Consider the following 14,766-nt stretch of genomic DNA (forward strand, 5'->3'; position numbering starts at 1 on the left):
CTGCAAAGTAGGAACCATAGTTTATATTTGACATGTTTTCTCCCGCAGCATTTAGGATAGTAAGTGAGCAGTAAATACTGATTTGTTTGTTGCGGAAGAATGGAAGAATCGGGAACATAGCGCTTGTTGTGTGAGGTGGTTCAAAAGAAAAGTGTGAGGTCACGTAATTTTAGTTTCTTGGAACAAATTCCAGAGGATATAAACCCTTTTTAAAAGAAAGATTAAGTGATTTTGTACTATTTTGATTTGTTTCCTGGGGTTAATGTCTCGCTCGCTCTCTTTTTAATTTAGTTTCAACGAACCAAACTCTTAAATGGACCAGGCGATGTTGAAACGGGTGCCAGCACAGCGATACCTCAGAAAAGATGGCTGCATTTTATCTCCCCCATCTTTGTCCAAGCTCTTACATTAACGTTCTTAGCAGAATGGGGTGATCGCTCACAACTAACTACGATTGTTTTGGCAGCTAGAGAGGTGGGTAGTACTTGAGAAGCAGCTGCTTCTGTGTCCGTGACGCTTAAGCACGGCAGTGTTACTTTGCTCCACAGGACCCTGGGCCGAGGGCCTGCTTCACACGCCAGACGACGTTAGACCTGAACATCCTGGTTCTCTTTAAGATGGCCCATCTCCGGTTTCGACAGTCAGATGGCATTCTGCGTCCCAGCGGAATTGCCATCTTTGGGCTTCTCTCTGACTCCTCTTCCTTCAGTTTTGCCACAGTGATACTGTGGCCGTTGTCCCGACTTGGTTTTCTGTGTGTTTTCTTAGAACTTAAGCGTTGCACAGGTTACGTTACAAACTGTCATTCGGTGGAACATTAAACAGCCGAACTGTCCAGCACATGAGAAATTAGTTCGTTTATCTACCAGTGTCTGTGTACCCCTGGGAATACTCAGTCCTCGGTGAACAGAAACCTCAGGACATCAGATGGTCACAGTGCCTATCTCTGGGTAGCGCGGTTACAGTTGACTTGTTCCTGTATGTCCAGTTTCGCTCCTCCTAGACCTGGAATGCTAAGGCCTAGGATGGTAAGCTAGAAGAGGTTTCCGGTCACTGTCCTCTCCTTTGCTCGAAAGATACAGAACCTGAGGTGCAGACACTGGGTATCTTATCCAAAGCCAAGCTCGTTGGTAGTGGGGGGCAAGGACTAGAAGCTGGAGCTCTCTCCCTTCGAACCTTTTCTTGTATATCTTGTTCGTGGCTGTCAAATGTCACCTATTTAAAGGAGAGCTTTGCGGGGGGTGGGGGGTGGGTTGTTTTTTAAAATGTTAATCTTTTGAGAAAGATTAGTTTCCCGTGGGGCATCTTATGGCTCACGCAGGAAGGTGAGCCAGGGAGATGGTGGCGGAAAGCAGTGCTGCGGTTCCTTCGCGGCTCTCCTTGAGCGTAGCCGACACCGTAACTGTGTCTATTTTGTATGTTAGGTTGCGTCAGTTTTCAGTCCAGCGGTAGGATTCAGATAACACGCTCGATCTGAGTTAGTCCTTAGCCCCCGGGAGACGCCTGCCGTGAAGGAGCAAGTTCCTGAACACAGGCCCCAGTTTCAAACAAGAGTTGAGGGCCGGGCTGGACGGCTGGGCCGGGGCTGCTTTGTCAGACAAGCATCAAAACTGCTGTATGGAAAATAATGGAAGTCAGGTTTTCACTCGGGCCCTGTATTTTAACACTTTCCTTGAAAATGCCACCGTGATGGCTGTGCCCTATGTCTCTCTCGATTTCTGGCCTTTTTTACTGGCTTTCAGGTTGCCAGGGTTGGGACCTGGAAGTACGGGACCTTTCGATGGTGGGGTGGCTGTGCAGGGTGCGTGATCGGATGGCAGAGGTCCTGGCGTCTGGCCTGCTGACGCCCGCGTGGGGCAGTGCCTCGGGAAGGGCCCCTCGTCCCGCGGGCAGAAGTGCCGGCCATCCTGACGTGTCTTGCCAGTCGTTTGCATAAATCGTGTGGAAGCGCGTTGGCTTTAGTCTGAACGTCATTCCTGCTTCCAACACAGGGTCCTTTGAGTGGTTAATGAGTGACTAAGCCAAAAAACAAAACAAAAAATGAAAGGAGAAAAAAGTAGGGGGTGAGGTTCCAGGATCAAATAAACTTTGCAAATAACAGACTTAAAACTTTGGTATTAAAGGAACTGTTTAATTTTACTTAATCCAGTGACTTTTCAGGCGTCAGTTTCAAACACGGTGACCCCGCCCTTGGCAGGCGCCGGCTGAGGCCTCGGGGCCCCCAATGGGTTGACAGCGCTACATGTGTCCCCCCCGCCCCCAGCAGGACCCCACTCCCCCAGGGGCCCCCCTCAGGGCCCCGCCTCCCGGCCCCTGGTTGCTGGGACCTCCGCCCTTCTCCCAGCCCAATTGCGGAGCTGCTGGCCAGTCGGCATGCAGGGGGGTTTGCTCTTGTAAGAGTGTCCCCCCTTCCTCACTTCCGCCTCTCTTCCGGGTGCCCCCCACCCCGCCTCGAAGTGGCCCCTCTGCCACCCCTTCAGGGCTGCTTTCCTTCGCCGCCTTCTCAGGTCCTTCCGCTGCTTTCCTCAAGACAGAACTCATCGGGCTCCTGAACTTCCCCACTTTTAACTCCTGTCCACACCCGCTAACCTTGCTTCACTCCTCCCACTGAAGTCCTGTTGGTATTATCCTCACCCAGAGAACCATGGGCAGAACTAGGGGTGTCGTGCCTGTACTTCTCTTCCCTAACCCCTAGCTCTCACTCATCACTAAGGCCCATCAACTACACCGCCTCAGTTTCTCACATCTGCCCACTTTTCTGTGCCTCCAGGCTTCCACCCCAATCCAGGCAGTAGCCTCCCCCGTTGACCACCTTGCCTTTAATCTTGTTCCCTTCCCTTCCAGTTCATTCTCTTCTGGGCCTGGCCAGCTAAAAACCAACCAGTGTCTTAAGCCTAAATTCTAAGCTGATAGATCGGGTCCTTCGCGAGCTGACCTGGACCTCTACCAGGTTTTGTTAGATGGTCACATATTCCGCAGCTGTCTCTTACTGGTGGCCTGTTGCCTTCTAGTGTGTTCTCTCCCCCATACAACAAAGTCAAATCTTCCTGTTTTGCAGGCCTGCCTTTTTTTTTTTTTTTTAAAGATTTTATTTATTCATGAGAGACACAGAGAGAGAGAGAGAGGGGCAGAGACACAGGCAGAGGGAGAAGCAGGCTCCATGCAGGGAGCCCGACATGGGACTCGATCCCAGGCCTCCAGGATCAGGCCCTGGGCTGAAGGCGGCGCTAGACCACCGAGCTACCTGGGCTGCCCAGGGCTTGCTCTTCTGGGAAACCTTCACTGGTCTTCCCCACCGGAGGCACCTCCACTTTGCTGTGGTAGCAAGCGTTCACTGGAGGAATACTGCGTCCCTGGCACAGAGTTAAAGCACGGAGGGTGAGGACTCGGTGAAGGGAGGCGGGGTCTGTACTCAAAGGCTGGCCCCGTTTCCTCAGGATAGCCGACCTAGCAGACCCTGCCCGAGGCGAGGTCTAGGTGGAGTCTCCTCAGCACTTGTCCCTTGAGAGCTAAATACCACCTGTGGGTGGAGTGCGCCAAGGGCTTTTGAGCTCACACAGTTTTCTTCTACTTTCAGCTCTATTCCTAGCTAGAACACGTTCCATAGATTACACACTTGGATTTTCAGAGCTCGGTAGGCTTTGTTGTTGTTGATCTCCATTTGCAGTGGCTAATAGTTCTCAGGTAACCGTTTCAACTGCTTTTAAATTAACGGTAGTTATACTTGCTTCTAGGACCCATATGGCGTAGCAGTGGGTGGCACGGTGGGCCACTGCTTATGTACTGGATTGGCAGTGATCGGAGGAAGAATGATCGCACAAAAAATCTCTGTCAGGACTGGTAAGTCTTTGGTTTTGTATTTTTATTTTTAAAATTTTACTATTTCTTAAAGTAGGCTCCACACTCACCCGGGAGCCCAACATGGGGCTTGAACTCACTACCCTGATGCTTGAGCCATCCAGGTGCCCCTTTTGTTTTTTAAATTACAAAGAAAATGCCATTTGTTTTACCTCTTAGAATTACTAAGATATGAGAGAAAGAGGAGTTCTAAATTTTTACTTCTGGAGTTCGCTCTGTCTCTACAACAAACGGTGACCTCTTGGAGGTCTAGGTCATTGCCTCTGCTATTGCAAACATGGACTGTTTTTCACATACATAGATGCTGGTAAAATACAAATTCATCTAAAAGCCTTACTGGAAAATAAATAAATAAAAGCCTTACTGGATTTATTGTCACTTTTTATCGGTATATTTAAGTAAAAAAATCAAGTTGGAAATAAAACTTCTTGGCCTTAAAAGTATGTCTTACAAGATTGGGATTCATAGGTGGAGACCGCTTACAGATTCCACTGAAAAGCTCCTGTGTAGCTGGGAGGCTCTAAAAATGCAATAAAAAAATCTCTTTGCTTGTTGGGAGGTTGTTGAACGTTCCTTTTAATAACGGAGTTTTTTAAGAGGAGTTGGGGTTCCATTGTTGCTTGTCAGCACGGTCTCAGTTTTAACACAATTGTCATTTCTGGAAACCGCGCTGGAGCAGCACTGGGTTACTCCTGCCCAGTCAGGCATAGGAAGTATTCTTTGCTGTAGAAGTGGGGTTTGGGTGTTTCTAATGATTTATTTTCACGGTTAGTTCACCAGATTAGAATAATGGGCAACAGCTCCCTCATAGAGGAATTTTGCCTTATTTCATTTTTTTTTCTCTTCTCTTACAGTGACAATCATAGGAGGCATCGTATTTTTGGCATTTGCATTTTCTGCACTGTTTATAAGTCCCGATTCTGGTTTTTAACAAGCCGTTTGTTCATTTGTATTTCGTTTAAGATAGGTAACTCTTATGTTTATGTACATAGTGTACATTATAACTAAAAGTGACAGAAAAGACTGTATTTTGTAGCATTGATTTGTGAGTTTGACCTATTTAAATGAAAGTATTATGTCAAAAAAAAATCATTGATTCTATTTGCAACATGGATTTTTAAAAGAAACCTGACCTCTAAGTGTGGATTTTTTTCTTCAGTACAATTATGTTAATAATATGGTCACTTTCTCTTTTAGTGTTTGTGGGTTTTTAGGTGGGAGACGGTACACACAGAACCACTGTGCAATGAGGTCTACCCTTGGTTTTCTTTCAGCACTGACCATATTTTCTCCTGGATCACTGAGGTGTTTTATGATATTTGCCTTAAACTTTTCCTTGGGAGGAATGAATTTTAGCTTTTAAAATACTTCCTTACGGGCAGCCCCGGTGGCTTAGCGCCGCCTTTAGCTCAGGGCCTGATCCTGGAGACCCGGGATCGAGTCCCACATCGGGCTCCCTGCATGGAGCCTGCTTCTCCCTCTGTGTCTTTGCCTCTCTCTCTGTGTCTCTTATGAATAAATAAAATCTTAAAAAAAAAAAAAAACTTCCTTAAGCCAGAAAGCAGTGTAATCACAAGCCTTTTAAAAATTACTTTTTTTCTTTTTTAAGGTAACGTATTACTGTAACAGGATGAGAATTGTTTCCCAGGTCCGTTCTCCCTTTTTTTTTTTCTTTAAATTGGGTGACAAACCCAATATGAAAACAGTCAATATTTGACAATGTGGAATTACTAAATTACAAGAGAATACTATGAGTGTATTCATATTTTTTCTATATTGAATAAACAATGTAACATAGATACAGTGTAAATAAAAGCCGTATGACCAGAGCTTGTTTTCCCTTGTGTGTTATATAAGTGAGTCTGTAACAATAATTTATCAAAGCAGTATTAACAGTTATAGACCAGCTTCTAAAGTTGATGTTACAAAAGCAGGAGCGAAGCCTCTTCTAAAGCGCCGTCTCACTTTAATCCTCATACAGCTCTGGGACACAGTAGGTTCTAACAAGATTAAAGAAAAAAAGTTGTATAGTAGAGCGGTATGTCAGCCACCCGGTTTCGTTCTAGGGCCCGTGACCACCAGGGGAAGGCGACCTCCTCACACCGTTAGTGACACGCTTACGTCAGTGTAGTCTAACGATTACTGTTCTCTGCAAACAGCAGCACCGCGTCTCCCGGCGCCTGTGTGCGGTTCCCCCGTGCAGCAGCCCTGCCAGGGAGTAAACAGCCTCTTACAAGGAGCAGTAGCACATACTGAGGAGTCGCTTTTGGAAACTTCCTAAGGAGTTCTCCAGCCACCGTAACAAGGGCCATTACAGGGTAGTAAACACGATGCCTGTGTGTGAAAATAAAACTCTTCAGAGAAATTTCAGGTTAAGTCTCCAGACTACACCGTTAGTCTGTCTGTCCCCTACTACTACTTTCCATTGTTATACACCCAGCAGCCAAGTAGTTACATTCTACCTTCTTCCTGGAACAGAAAGGATAATTTCTTGTTAGAAAGTAGCTGGGACCATCCCAGCCTGGGCCTAGTAGTGGTCCAGCGGAGAATCAGCTAGATACTTGAATAACAGCGTAGCTTTCTGAGGCACCACAATCTTGTAACAGGACAGAACTACTCACAGAATTTGGTAGCTCAGACTTGAAGCTACAAGGTACAAATGGCTAATACTGTTATACTCTACTGCTGAATAAAAAAGAAAAGAAAATGTCATTGGTATTGATTTTAAAATATTTAATAGTCTTCCTTTAAAATCCAAAATAACGTGATTCTTACAAGTTATGTGCCACATAAAGCGGGTGTTATTTTTTGAGAAATGCAGGTGATACTGAAAAACAGCACTGAGGTATTTTTTATTTTTAAAATTGAATAAGGAAACAAAGTCTGGATCTAATTATTTTTACATTTACCAAAAGAAAAACAAACAACAAAAAAACAACCAATGCTACTGCTTGGCTCTTTTGCTAGGATTTTAGGTTCTGAATACATTACAAAAGTCTATGGGAAAGCATTATAATAATAGTACATGTGGTTTTAAAAAACTATGCACATCATAACCTGGAGAAATGATCATACACCAAGAGGCCTGAGTGGAGGTAGGCTAATAAAAACATTTTACCTCTTCTCAAAGGACAGCTCTGAAAAACAAGTGTAACCAATTGTAACACCAAATTGAAATGGCAATCAACATTAAGTTGGTAACAAAATGATCCACATTATATATAATATTGTATTTCTAAACACAGCTCATGAAAATCAGAAAACCTAATGTAGCACCATTGAAACCATTCGCTATCCCTTCTTGCTTCTGTGCAATTTAGGATTTGGGCAGAAGACAATACCTACCTAGGAAATGTCAGTCTCATTTTTGTAAATCAATTTGGATTTCAGTTAAATGTTTGCTTTAGGAAAAGTGTAGGTATTCTTAAGATCGGCTAGCCACTTATAACTCTACTCTTCTGGAAGTTAAGAACAATGGGCTACATCTAATTTTTATTTAAAACCAAGAACCAAGCAGTAAGGACAGAAATGTCAAGAGTAGCACACCAAGAACCACACAGAACATTAGAAAGAGTTTGGTGTATGTTTTTACAGCCACTAACTGATGTTAACAAAAATTTACAAAGATAAAACTTTTTTTTTGCACTAACTGGTTTCAGTACAGCACTGAATGTGACTCATCTTTGGGCTTCAATCTCTACATAGAGTGAATGTGCGAGTGCCATACCGAGGCCCTTCCCCAACTTACGCCATAGTAAAATAGATCTCAAAATAATTCTAGAATGGTCTGAGAATTACAGCTGTTCTGGCTGACATGAAAAAAAGAAAAAACAAAACCAAAGGACATTTCCTGGCCAACTTTTTTTGCTTCATGATGATTGTCTAGTTACATAGAACACATCTGTCTAAGCATAATAGAGTTTTCCTTCCATTTTAACTCGAGTACTGGCACAACCCTTGCCAGCAGTGAATTTGCACCAGTTACAGACCAACTCAAAACACACATAAAACATTTGAATGTCATTTTTAAAGCGATGTCACAGTTTGTTTCCTCAAAAATTTAAAAGCATACATTTGAAAAATCACATTTTCAATGTAACCCTCAGAGTTCAACATTTTTTACAATACTAAATCCAACTTGTGGTTGACGTGCTTTAATTACCATTCTCTAAGGGGTTCGTTCCAACAGCTAGACAGTATGCCCTGTACCTGGCCTGTGAGATTCAGGAGCTGCTCGGGGAGCCCTGGCGTGGAGAATTCTGTTCCAACACATACTAGGTAAAGGAGTATCCTCAAATTTCTAGGCTTTGAACGGTCAGACACTACTGTAGTGGACAGTGCTGTGTATGGAGGACTTTTGTTCTTAAAGGACCAAGCAAACCGTATAGCTAGCGTGTAACAGTATGCTATATAAAGACAGCAAACATTTTTTGTAGAGAGTACAGTGCACATACATTGTTCCACCTATATTTAAGGACTTTAAATGGATTTTTGTACGGACATGATAGTGACGGCCATTAGAAGATACTGATCGTCTTACAAACATTTTCCCAAATGGGCAAAACAGAGGTGATGTGTGCCATCAGTTCCGTCATACTGGCCTTTGGCTGCGTTGGGGAAGCGGTCATATAAAAAGTACCCATAAAATAGAAAAGGCAGCAAGTGAAACTAGAAAAAGGCTGGAGCTATACAAAGCAGATTTGGAAGGAGTTACCTTTATTTTTTCATTATTAATTTAATTGAGAACAGGAAGGAAGTGCAAGGACCATCTGGCTTTGTCCCTCCACTGCCGTCCCGAAGTAAAACAGATTTGGATTGGCCCAGGGAGAGTCCTCATGAAGGCTAGAGACTGAGCCCCAGATAAGAAGAGTCAGTTCTTTAAAAGATTACAAAGCAAACAAAACAAACCACAAATTAAATACATGACAATGTGAAATCACTTTGATGAGAAAACAACACGAAGATATTTTAAAATATAAATAAATACATTTAGCCATTTTCATTCAAGAAACCCAGAGAACTGCTTTCAAAGCAATTGCGTCTTTAAAAATCACTTTCTATATTCTTCCATAAATACTCACTATTTTGATTGTCACTTAATGCAGCACCTCAGTGTTTGCTGGTGGTGGTGATGGAATTCCACTTAAAACAGTCTCTTCATAAACTATATCCTATTTCACTAAAGACTGTTTCCCTAGGAAAACCCAGGCAACTTACAAAATATTGTTAAATACTCAAAGCAGAACCTGCAAAGTATTATTTTATTTACGAAAAACAAGGAATGTAGTGTTAAATTACGACAAGGGGAAAAATATGCAAAAACAGTCACATGGAAAGAAAGTTTTAATTTTTAAATGTCCACGTTGGCTTAATTTCTTGTGAGCTGTTCAATACTGTTTTAAATATCCTGAATTAATAACTATACCAACGAAATTCATCCCCACAGTTTCCACAGGGGACATTTTAAAAATAAGACCAAATTATACTTTTCTTCAACCGAAGTAGTCTTTTTTCTCAGTCCTTTTTGTGCAAAAATATTACAAGAGCAATTCAAATGGAAACACTGAAATGACATGCCAACATTTCAGAGCACATTTAAAACACCCAGAATAATTCGTGAAAGTATTGTATTCTAAAATATTACTACCAATCACTTTTAGGTTAGTTCTACACATCTATTCACACTGTTGCAATTTTCCTAGACCTCTGAAAATAAACAGGCTCATTGGTCTCTTTTGGTGTCCACACAATAGGCAAGATAGGTTTACAATAGTGTCGAAATGGAACTAGGCATATACTATCTCCTGACTCCACCACATTCAAAACCAAAGTCAAAATTCATTTGGCTACCTTGAAATCACTCCCATAAACCTGCTACGGTTCACTGGATCTAAACATTTCTCAGAAATGTGTCATTTTAAAATTTCACCTAAGTGATGATTTGGGGATCCTTTAGAAATGGTAATGCCTAAGATAATAAACTTTATCAAAATGAATAGTTGCAATAAAGTGCTTGTTACATTTCAAAATGATGCTTTCAGACTGTGGTATGTTGTTTGAAGAGTGTGTGCTATTCCTACAGAAAGGATCCCCGGGCATGAGAGTTGGGTCCTCTCACCTGTCTCAGAAAGCAGCAGCACTATCTTTTGGTAGGCTGACGATAGGCACGTTACCCATGCGGATGAGGCTATGCTAGTGCTATGGCAAAAGGGGGAGTAAATTAGAAAAGTGGGAGGCATGTGGAGGGTTCCTACTATATTCATAGTTATATACAAATATATTAAATATGCTATAAAAATAGTCGACTCTTTTCCTTTGCATTTATTTCAGAAGCTCCTTTCAGAGGAATGCTCACCCAACCCAAACAAACTTAAAAGGGTCTCTTTTTCTAATCACTATTAAAATGGCAAGTGCCTTTGTGCTCTTTCTTTTCCACTATTTGAAAATTCCAATCCACTTACTCCTGGCTAGACTCACTCAGCAATAGTAATATCCAGTGTTTATACCTTCCAACACTGACTCCCAAGGACTAAGAGTAGTAGGGTCACAGATATTGGAGAGGTTATAGACTTGAATGAGTTTTACACAAATGTTCACCAACAAACTTTCAATCATCAAAGAAATAGAGGAAAAAAAGGTAGAAATGAGCAATACTAGAGTAAAATGCTATTTGCATTCCACTTTAAATAAAAGGTTTACCTCACTGTAGTGGAAACATCAGAAAACAAATCGAGTAATATCCAGTTTACAATAATTTCACCTGTGTGGAGCCAGAGAAAGTACTATTTTAAAGGGCCCCTTCCTAAGGCTTCTTGAACAGACTCCTCTCCCTCTAGCACGATGCCCTGCACTGAGCTGCGTCCCTCCGTGCCCTGAACTAACTGCAAGCAAACAGCTTTAAGGCAATGACCAGAAGACTCTAGCACTTCTGAAACCAAAAACAGCATTTTCACTATTCTGCACTGAGGATTCTATAACATACAACTGTTCAGTCACTGGCATCCTTTTATTTCTAGTACATTCCTGAACCAGATTTAAGTGACAATGCAGAGCACGGGGCTCAAATCACCCCCTCAGCTTAGGACACAGTTCAGAGACTGAACGGTGGTATTTGCTCTTGTGCAATCCCCATCCCTCCTATTTGCTTTTTGTCCAATACATTCTACCCCAAAACCGGAGTAACTTTTGAGTGTCTAGGTTTGACACCACTCTTAGCAGCACTTTGATCCTCGCAGTCCTCACTCGAGTTGCTGAACAACATGACAGCAGTGCCACAGCCGTCCAAAGCAGGGTGACGGCAGAGCAGCAGACCTTTTCCCATTGCTTCAAGAGAATTTCTTACCTAAAAAGTGCCACTCAGAATAAAATTATTTTCAGGAAAAAACTAATCTCCATGAGAGTAAAGCGGAGGGAAGGGAAGGACTTTTAAGTAGCTGCAAAGTGTCTCTATTTGGTATTTCTTCATTACACAGATTTGGGATTTTAAGGAACAACTTTGGCTACAGACATGAAGAACAGGCGAAGGCCGAGTCTTCACCAGAACACTCAAGTCTCAATGATGGCAGGGGGCGGGAGGGGTAGGGACAGCTCTGGGCCCAAGTGCAAGGAAAGCAGGAGGAAAGCACAAAAGGAACGGAAGCAGATGGTGCTTACTAGCTCTTCGACTTCGTACGGACAAGCAGAGGGAAAGCAGCCAGCTGTTCCTCTCTATTCAGCAATCCATTCTAAGCAGGGTGAAAATGAGCTGTGAGGAACAACAGGAATTATAAAACAACATTTTATCTAACTCTCCTTTCCAAATATTTATGAGGATGGAAGATACTTGAAGGAACTGTTGAGAATGTGAATAGTCTACCTACAGATTGGCCTTGTGGCTTGCCTTACGCTTTGCCTTCGTTAACCTAAGTACACAGTACTCACAGTTGACCATCTTTCCTTGTAAATATGGTATTTAGAGGATAAATCTTAATATAACAGTTCTTCAGATCTTCTGTGATCCATACCACTAGATATTGCCAATAAAAAAATGAGGCACAACTCAGATATATATATGGAATGGCATGATAAGGTTGAGAAAGGCAATTTGAAAGGGGAGAAAATTAATACTGTTGCCATATTCTACTGTTGTCAATTCCGTCTATGTGCACCTATGCTCAAGTTACACACACACACACTGACAACTATTCTTGACATTCATGAGAAAGTCAGAAATCTCTTCATCCAGATCATTTAGCTAGAAGAGGAGCTTCTTGATATGTTAATTATTGATTGGTATCTAGTGACACTTCCTTTGTAGAAGGGTAGGTACCAACTTTCTTTGGTTATTTTCTTTTTCACTCTAACTTCCTAATTTAAGTGTGGCCAGGTACAATTGTCTATAGAAAGACAAAGTACATCCCTTCGGGAGGAGAGCAAAGTAGAGGACAGGAAAGTCTTAAGAACTGAGCTTAAGAGCAATTCTGTAGTAGGTTATTTTCATTGCTCAAAACCTTTTTCTGTTTAACAACCATAGTTCTGTTATACATACTCTTTTTAAGATCAATTTTGATTCATTACAGCTTGCTATTCTCCCTTTTTGCAATAATAATCTTTGATATTCTAATACGGTATTTCCATAAATCTTCCTTTGCTCTATAGTTGTAAATTTAATTATTAGTACCATAAAAATCTATAAAATGCTTTTTAAATGTAATTTATGTTGGAATTTATTACCTTTAGAATCTAATATTGCCAAATGAAATCTTAGTGCATGTTTAGAAAGCATGTGAGTTACAATATTCTAGTGTTATGGTGAAGGCAAAGCCAATTCCCACTCCTTTTTTCTTTGTGGACTATCAAGATCCTATTGAGAAAATATTTACAGGTAGTTCTTAACTGTCTGTTTAGCTTGGAAGGAAGATGTTGATTTAGGAAAACAGTTGTGTGATCACATCAGTGACTGATAGTGTTAGGATGTCACCTTTTATTCCTAAGTTACTTCTACCTCCAGTCCAAGAGACTCAAAGCAGTCTTCATGGGAACTTAGGAGAATCATAATGGCACTGACACCCACATGCTGTTAAAAATGTACTAAGGTTTCAAAACTGCTACTGAAACCAGACAATGAGTTCAAGATGGTGAGTTATCACCTGAATCAAAATCAAGGCACTATGGGTTTTTTTTTCCCCTCAAATAACCCTGAATCATTTCTGACTAAAAGAAGCATTGAAATTGTGAAGGATAATAAAAAGATCCCAACAAATCCTAAAAGTTAAAATTCCCACCAGTGAGAATGTTAAAAAGTGCCTAAAATCTTTTGTGTGCAAATTTTACTCCTATAACTGGAACATTCTTGAAATGACTTTCAGGCTTATTGAAAGCCGTTTACACAACTATTTCCAACTATGAACTATATCAAAATATGTGACCAAAACTTCCAACCACCTAAAATAAAGCAGTGCAAATCCTATTTTCAAACATAAATGAAAATTAATGAAATGAGGGATATTTCTGAGTAACTTGAAAATCCTGTTGTTTCAATAATTTAACCTAGAAAAAAATATCCATTCCCAGCAGCACATCATACCTCACTGAACAAACTGTGACATCACAGCCAAAGTATGAACAAAAAGCCTTGTGCCCCGGAAAAGTGAGTAGAACACTATTGTGTTGTAAACATAAGGGGAAACAGAGAACCTACTAGTTTGCACATGGTGTCAGAATCTAAGGAAATATACCTAAGAGGAGATAATGCTTTCATGCAGCTTACAAAATGTTTTGCTTTCTCTCCTTTTATCCAGACACATACATAATTTTTTTACAGCATCTGTACATAGAGAATTTGAACCACACAACATTCTGAAATTAATTACTATCCAATCATTATCTGAAAAGGGAGAGGAAAGGGGAAAGGGGAGAGGGGGCCTACTGGGTCTACTGGACTGCCTTCATGGCATCATTGTAAGCAACCCCTGACATGACAGTGGTGTGTCCTCTGTAACACTCGAAAACAGGCACAGAACCACTAAAAGTTACTAACATTGTTAGTGCCTTTCTCATTGACTGGAGGTCATGTTTCATAGCTGAGCTTCTTAACATTTGGCAATATACTCTTTCCATCAAAAAAATAACTGGGCAAGTAAAACACTGTCAGAATTGGCTATGGCCCCATGGTCATCTCCTGCTGGCTGGTATTTAATATACATCTGTAGCACTAGGCAGCATTTTCCCTGCTAACGAATTCCAGAAACTACAACATTCAATACTGCATCTTGTGAAACTGCTGGAACTTTTCCTTCTAGCCTCAGATCATCTGAGCAACTGTTATGGGACAAGCCCTTCCTCCCCCGAGGTCCGAGAGGAGGCGTGTGCGCTACTGTGGCGGAACCTTGGAAGGATCGGTCACACTGTCAGTCCTGTGCCGGCTCAGCTGCTGCTGTTGCTGAGACTGGTGCTGCTGGTGATGCGACTGAGGGAAAGTGCTCTGTTGTAGTGGAAACGCAGCAGAGAGGATAAGCTGAGTTGAAGGATTCCCGTGGAGCAACCTTGAAGTCTAAAAGACAAATGCATTATACAATATGGCTTTACCCCAGTTACACTGATTACATTAAGATTTACTCAAGTTTTTTTTACCCTAGATAGGGACAGAATCCTTAAATTCCACATAACCTACATCCTTTTTGACCTCTTATTTAAAAACAATAGTTTGGAAAAGATTTATGAGGCTTCCCTTCTTTTTGAAAATACAGAATTTTTCATTTATTTTTTAAGGAATCTGAGCTAGATATCTTTTGTTGTAGAAATAAATCTACGTCTTGAGACAAACCACAGTTTTTCCCTTTACAGATCCTAAAGACCACAATTTTAAACACAGTAAAATGTAAGCAGAGCCAAGAACACATGAAACAAATACTGAGGTCAAATGACAAT

At 41.5% G+C, this 14,766-nt stretch overlaps 2 protein-coding genes across 18 annotated transcripts in view; one reads left to right on the top strand and one right to left on the bottom strand.

Annotated features, from left to right (window-relative positions):
* Positions 1-5,687, top strand: part of TMEM165 (transmembrane protein 165) — a 24,837-nt gene extending 19,150 nt beyond the window's left edge. The window contains exons 4-6 of the mRNA XM_072775109.1: positions 292-474; positions 3,735-3,840; positions 4,713-5,687. Of these exons, the coding sequence (XP_072631210.1) occupies positions 292-474; positions 3,735-3,840; positions 4,713-4,789 (366 nt within the window). The 3' untranslated portion in view covers positions 4,790-5,687. The remainder of the gene's footprint in view (positions 1-291; positions 475-3,734; positions 3,841-4,712) is intronic.
* Positions 5,688-6,576: 889 nt separating this feature from the next.
* Positions 6,577-14,766, bottom strand: part of CLOCK (clock circadian regulator) — a 141,186-nt gene continuing 132,996 nt past the window's right edge. For all 17 annotated transcript variants that reach the window (XM_072775107.1, XM_072775106.1, XM_072775103.1 and 14 more), the window contains one exon: positions 6,577-14,389. In XM_072775107.1, coding sequence (XP_072631208.1) covers positions 14,210-14,389 — 180 coding nt within the window. In that variant the 3' untranslated portion in view covers positions 6,577-14,209. The remainder of the gene's footprint in view (positions 14,390-14,766) is intronic.

The sequence above is a fragment of the Canis lupus genome, chromosome 14 (genome assembly GCF_048164855.1).
Source record: "Canis lupus baileyi chromosome 14, mCanLup2.hap1, whole genome shotgun sequence".
NCBI classification, from domain to species: domain Eukaryota; kingdom Metazoa; phylum Chordata; class Mammalia; order Carnivora; family Canidae; genus Canis; species Canis lupus.